Here is a 6,594-nt window from a genome sequence, read left to right as displayed (position 1 = left end):
GCGGGCATCATTAGAGTGAGCATCATTAAGAGCTTCACCCTGTTAACGCGGTGATTAGCGGGGCTGCCGGTGAAAACCTGCTTAGCATCACCTTTTATAGCCCTTGGTCGGCCAAAATGAAGGTTTGTATTAAGGCGCTCACACTACGATAATCGAAGGTGAAATACAAGCCAGCGAGGTGCCTGGATGAGCACACACCACCCTAACTTCAAGCAGCTCCTGCGCTAGTTGTAGCTGTGCATTGTAGTGATGACTCCAGAGCCGGCCACTTCAGTGGCACGAGATTCCAGCATGGATCACACTGGAGCATTTCCCTTCCAAGGCAGAGCTCAGCAAAGGCAGCCCACGGGGAGGCACGGTTCTGCTGCCTAGCAGGACACCGGAGGCCTGCCCCAGACACTCGCACCTTCAGTGCCGTGACACGAAACCCACATGCTCTGTACTCCACTGTGTGTGTTCTGTTTTAATCCTAGGGTAGGTGGGAACTCGAGTGGCACACAAACCTTGAACTTCTAACAGCTTCCAAACCACTAATTCCTGCCTATTTTTGTGTTGGCAGAGGCAAATCCTCCTCGCACTTCCGTATTAAATGCAAATAAGTCAAGAATGAATTAGACACTTCTGCAGGCTGATGCAGATAACAACATGCACAGAACAGCCAGTTATACCCACAGAATAAATTATCTTGATTCACAGAATCCTACCATAGAATCCCAGAGTGGTTTGGGTTGGAAAGGACCTTAAAGCTCATCCAGCTCCAACCCCTGCCACAGGCAGGAACAGCTTCTACTAACACAGTAATAACTTCTGCCTGATATCAAATGTAAATTTCCCCTCTGTCAGTTTAAAGCCATTCTCCTTGTCTCTCCTATCACTACTTGCCTTTATAAAAAGCACAGGTCATTTGGATTTGCACACCTGCATGATGTACAGCTCATCAAAACCCTTTTAATAAGATAAAGGGCTTGGCCTGTGTCTTCAAGATCATGTCCCCTCATGCTAAGGAGGGAGCAGAGTGTCAATAACTACTGACTGAACAGCTCCAGTAACATAATTCTATGTGTCCACACATATGGCCCAGTAACAAGAGAAAAGCAGAAATGCATTTGGCAGTATCAGAACAATTACTGTAAGAAGCAGCATTTTAACTGCAGCTCTTTGCTTCCCTCAGTGGAGAATCAACATTTTACTAAATTCCCCCTATTCTGTCTAGGGAAGTCACTTAACCTTGCAGTCTCACCAGGCAGAGATACCAGCCTTGGGTCACTTTGGGTTTTATTTAAAAACATGGGCATTTGTTTTGAAACAAGAATTCAAAATGCTGATGGCAACACATCTCTGGAGGGGTGTGACATGGAAAAGAGACCACCTAAGAACTGAGGAGGTAAAAACAGGGAAAATTCTGCACAAGACAGGTAGGGAACAAAGAAAACCAACATCTCTTTCTGCCAGGCAGAAACACCACACAGAGCAAGGCTCACATTCTCTACATGTAAACCAGCATCAATGTTTTATTGTTGTGTTTTAAGATTCAAAAGGGGGGGGGAAGAGAACCAAAAAGCATCCGTCCAGTGTGCAGCAGGATGTAGGCCAAACCACCTGCAAGCTGCAGCAACAGCACATCTCTTATACATGCTATTTTATTACAAAACCTTAGAAACAGAGGTCTGTGGTATTTTATCATACAGAAGATCACAATATGAAAATGAAAAGGCAAATCCATTTCCACCTTTATCTGTCTGGACGGGTCATTCCTGGCCTGGTTGGCACCATCATGGGTCTGGAGGGTGGTCTCATCATTGGGGGCCCTGGCATCATTGGCATGTGTCCACCCATTGGTGGCCTCATCCCCGGAGCTACAAGGGGAAAGAGAAGATGTCACAGAAGAGCTCTTAGGAGTAGCAACTACCCAGTCATGTCAATACACATGCAGGTTCGCCCCCAACCCTCCAGGGAACTTCCCCTTTACAGGTGTGTAAGCTTAGATCTGGAAGCTGGATTATGTTTCCCTGAGGGGTATTAGCAAGTGGAAGAACCAGGTCCCGGGTTATATGCCCACTTCTGACAATACCCACTGATAAGTTATTTTCAGCCACTCAAAGGGACGTTGGATTAATCACTGAATTGGAAAGCGCATTTGGAAGCCACTATGCTGCTTAATGATAGCACATTATGCACATTTTCTGTGCCTTTAAAAAAGCACTTAAAGAACAGTTTCCACCAGCAAGGCAACCACGGGAGACACTTTGCTACTTTTAGAGCGTTGTGTGTTCTTTTAGATTTATTCCAGTTAACTGCTTCAGTAAGATGTCCTTTTCCAATGCAGGGAAGCTCAAAAGCAGAGCGGACCAAAGACATTTTTGTTTGCAGTTACTGTTCAGGAGGAAAATATTATTTCTCTAAAACACATTATCTTGAGACATTGTAAAGATTAAAATTCATTTAGTGAAGTGCAGCCCTTGTGCACGACAAACTGAATTCCTGAGCAATTACAGGCTGTACTGCTAAAACCTGAGGTAGAAAAGCTACACAGTTTCAGCTGTACAGGGAAACAGTCACTTTCAACAAGTCGTAAAGCAACATAAATTACCAGTTGTAAGACTACTTTATGCCTTAACACACAGAGGATAATGGATCCAATGTGTGTGTATAGTACATGGAAACTGAACTACTTCTACAGCCTGACACTCAGGGCTGTCCATCTATGCTGTGTCGAATACGATCTCTGAAGTGACACAAGCTATAAACCAGTGTGTCACTACAGCTAGCATCCGAACACCGCAGCTGAGGTCTTCTGACATCTATTACCCAGCTGGACAAAAACCACAACCCAAACACCCTGCAAAACCAGAGCTCACAGTACCACAGCTAGGGATTTACCTGTACCCAGACTTACCAGGTCCAACTGGCATCATTCCTGGTGGGGGTGGGCCCATCATTGGCATCATTGGCGGCCCACCCATATGAGGGGCCGGCATCATGCCGGGTCTCGGGGGGCCAGCTGAACAGATACACAGATCAGTTACACATCTGGCTGCTTTCACATTCATCGACAACATGCAACGCGAAGTAGTTTAACTTCACGGGACATTTTAGTAACTGAAGCGTCTCAGGTTCTTTTACAACTGCCTGCCATCATTTTCAGATTCAACTCTGACTTCAGGTGCCAAAAAGTGAACTGGAGGAAGCGTATGCAAGCTGTTACTGCCACCTTTGCACACCTAATGCAGGTGGCTACTGCTGCCAACAGCAGGACTTTGAAGAAAGAGCTCAGCCATTTGTCAGCTGAAGCACAAAAGAACATTATCAATCCTATTCTATTTAAAAAAAACAAAACAAGGAGGCACATTATTTCTATTAATGTGCCTAACTAAAGTACTAAAATAAGACAAAATAAAGCTTAAGATGGTAGCTGAGAGACTCTGACAAAACATTCACTTACATTTTGGTATTCACAAGCTCAAAACATCTTAGCTTGATTCCAAGCTAAAAGGACTCTTCTCTACAAGTCCAGGAAACAGGCAACACTGCTGCCAGCCCTGTCAAAACCTGTGCAGTGCAGACTTACGGATGCTGGGAGGAGGTGGTATCATGGCTCCTGCGGGAGGTGGTGCCGAGAACGGGGTAGGTGGGATTTTTCCTTGCTGGAAGGCAGCCGCTACATTGGGGGGGAAAAGAAAAGAAAAAGGGGGAAAGAAAGAATCCCAGGAGAAAAGCCAGTTACTAGGCTGAGGAAGCTCCTGCGCCAATCGTCCTTCGCATGCCACGCGGTCAGAGCATACTTCACGTCATGCTGCGTGCTCAGTTGTTCTAACTCTGGAACAAATCCCTGGTTTATGCTGCGGAAACACCTGATATTCTTGAAGACAATTATTACAGTAATTACTCCAGCTGAGACTAGACAGCTCCTTGATGGGTTTCACACACCTAACAGGAAGGCGGGTGCTACAAAAAAAATACATCTTGTGATTTTCAGCTGCAGCTTTCAACTGGAATCAGTAAAGACATGAAAATCCTAATTAGCAGTGACTTCAGTAGGTGACAAAAAGCATGAAAAATGTCATTCGTGAAAGGGAAAAGAAGAAATTCAAGAGACTGGAATTGACTAGAAGGAAGGCAAAAGACGTGAAATTGAGAATGGGCACAAGGAATGAGGCTGCGCCAGGGAAGCGCAGACTGTGCATCAGGAAAAGGCTTTTGCTGAGGGTGGTCAGTCCCTGGAATGGGCTCTCCAGGGAAGTGGCCATGGCACCAAGCCTGCCAGAGTACAAGGAGCATCTGAAGGACACTCTTTAGTCATATAGTTTAGTTTTAGGTATTCTTGTGAGAAGCAGGAGGTTGGGCTCAAAGATCCTTATGGGTGCCTCCAACTGGGTCTCTGATTCTACAATCTAAATAAAGTTGCCATAAGGTTAACCTGGCACTTGTATTCCTTTTCATGAAGAAAAGGACCATTATTCAGAGAACAAGCAAGAAGAAAAGAACTCTATAAACTGACAGAAGAAACACTTCACACTCTATTTATATTCTTGCTTTCAACAGCAGGGGAAGGGAATCAATATCCCAGGGAACTGAGGGCAAGAAACTATGTTTTAAAATAAAAAAGGGCAAGAGTCCACACATTTTAATGTCCGTTTTCCTATCTTTTGGATTTCTGATTTGGGCTCTTTCTATAAACATGCTACTACCAAAGAGCAAAACCATGTTATGTGACCCTTTAGGACACTATTAGCAGCAGTAGGTAGCGTCTGCCGCCCTCTCAACCACACTAAGGCGGTGCCTGCTCCCAATGACCCCTTGGGCTGAGCCCCTGGAGTCTTTGGTGGAAGCCACACTCCAACAAGTTCAAAATTCAGGTTCTAAGGGAAGTTTTTTTGCGCACGATTCACAGAGCAAAGACTCACCACAAGAATCAGCACAGAAGAAAAGCAGCTAGAGGTACAACAGAGGAGGTAAAGGGGACGCAATCCAGGGTTCCAGAAAGATTGGCCTTACTTGTTTTGTCAATCAGGCTCTGAGCTTGCTCCTCCATCCATTTCTGATAGTAGTCTTTCACATTCTCTTTGTGTTTTCGGCCACTGCAGTGGGTTTTTCTCACGGAGGGCTAAGAAAGATCATGTAAAGCTTACACAATATCACAGAAAACCAAAGTTTACTGGGAAATACATAACTTTAAACATACACAATTCATCAGCATGAACCAGGTTGGATTTTGCGCCCAGCCAGAGGATGGGCAACGTGCAAAAACTCTACGTATAAACTCTTAAGCGTTGAAACTCCAATTTAAGTGAAAGAGGATGCTCTAACAGCCAGCTGCATCCTATTCACTCACTGCAGGACTCACAGGCAGCCATGACCATTGGCTGCCCACAAATGTTGAAAGCTGGTGACACCAGTCTGGTTCTTTTTAGAAGGGACATAAGATATAACAAGGCAGGACACCAGGTTACTTCAGGTAACCTTATATAAGGTGTCTTTAAAGGCTCTTGATACAACAAAGCAGTTAACACAGGACTTACCGAGTCATGGGTGAGGTATGTATCGCAGTAATCACAATAAAACCTGAAAAGGGAAAACTCGCTGTTTCGCTGTGAGGATTAAACCCCAACATCCCCCCGCCACCACGGCCCAGCCCGCACCCGGCACCGCGCTCCATCCTCCGCCCTTCCCAGCCCTGAACCAGAGCCGAACCAGAGCCGAACCAGAGCCGAACCAGAGCCGAACCAGAGCCGAACCAGAGCCGAACCAGAGCGGCGGGGCTCGCCCCCCCTCCCGGCCCGGCCCGGCCCCTCAGGCCCCTCCGCGCTCACTTCGGCATGACGCTCCCCGCCGCCACCGGCACCAGCAGGAAGTGACGCGATCACACAGCGACACCTTCCGCCGCTTGACCTCCGACGGCTCCCGTAGCACCACGGCGGCTGCGCAGGGCGGGGCCGGGCCCAAGCCGCCTGTAACGCTACGTCAGAGCGGGCGATGGAAATGGCGGGAAAAGCGTCATTGGGTTGGGGGCTCCCCCCCCCACCCCCAGCTGCGTCGAGTTCTGCTGGCGCCACGTGACGTCACAGAGCCCGCCCTCCCGCGGGCTCATTTGCATACATAAACACTCCATATATGGGTGCGAGCGTCCCGCGCGCTCCCGTGACGCAGCGCCCCCGCCCCTGCCCTTGCGGCTCTCCTTCCGCTGAGGGCGCCAGCGTGCTTGCGTCACAGACCGCGTGCCCCGAGCGCGAGGCGGAGCGGCGCCTGCGTAGTGCCGGGCAGCGGCTGGCGTCGCCCGCGCCCCCTCCTCCTTCTCCCCCCCCCTCCCCAACCCCCCCGGCGTGCCCGCGCTCCCCTCCGGCCCCATGCGGCGCTGAGGCGGCGGCGGCGGCGGCAGCGGGGCGGCCCCGGGGCGGCGGGGCCCGCCGAGCGCCATGGAGGGCATGGACGTGGATCTGGACGCGGAGCTGATGCAGAAGTTCAGCTGCCTGGGCACCACCGACAAGGACGTGCTGATCGGCGAGTTCCAGCGACTCCTCGGCTTCCAGCTCAGCCCCGCCGGCTGCGCCTTCTTCCTCGACATGACCAACTGGTGCGGCGGGCCGCGAGCGGGGC

The 6,594-nt window shown here is 49.2% G+C and overlaps 1 protein-coding gene across 1 annotated transcript; it reads right to left on the bottom strand.

Moving 5' to 3' along the window:
• Positions 1 to 1,482: 1,482 nt before the first annotated feature.
• SNRPC (small nuclear ribonucleoprotein polypeptide C) lies at positions 1,483 to 5,818 on the bottom strand. Its single transcript, XM_062626560.1, has 6 exons — positions 5,811 to 5,818; positions 5,520 to 5,562; positions 4,996 to 5,104; positions 3,569 to 3,658; positions 2,897 to 3,001; positions 1,483 to 1,856 (listed from the first exon to the last, which is right to left on the bottom strand). Exons 1-6 carry the CDS (start codon positions 5,816 to 5,818, stop codon positions 1,732 to 1,734), a joined length of 480 nt encoding a protein of 159 aa, XP_062482544.1. The 3' UTR covers positions 1,483 to 1,731.
• Positions 5,819 to 6,594: the final 776 nt, after the last annotated feature.

The sequence above is a fragment of the Pezoporus occidentalis genome, unplaced genomic scaffold (assembly GCF_034315485.1).
Source record: "Pezoporus occidentalis ecotype Australia unplaced genomic scaffold, CSIRO_AGI_Poc_V1 ctg294, whole genome shotgun sequence".
Taxonomy (NCBI): Eukaryota; Metazoa; Chordata; class Aves; order Psittaciformes; family Psittacidae; genus Pezoporus; species Pezoporus occidentalis.
Note: the sequence above shows the minus strand (reverse complement) of the source record. Positions and strands in the feature narration are given on the sequence as shown.

Excerpts from the sequence above, each read along its gene's own strand:
- SNRPC (XM_062626560.1), bottom strand. Across the intron at positions 3,002-3,568 it reads ACCACCTCCTCCCAGCATCC|CTGGCCCCCCGAGACCCGGC; the intron begins GTAAGTCTGCAC and ends GTATCTGTTCAG. Across the intron at positions 1,857-2,896 it reads AATGATGCCAGTTGGACCTG|CTCCGGGGATGAGGCCACCA; the intron begins GTAAGTCTGGGT and ends TTCCCCTTGTAG.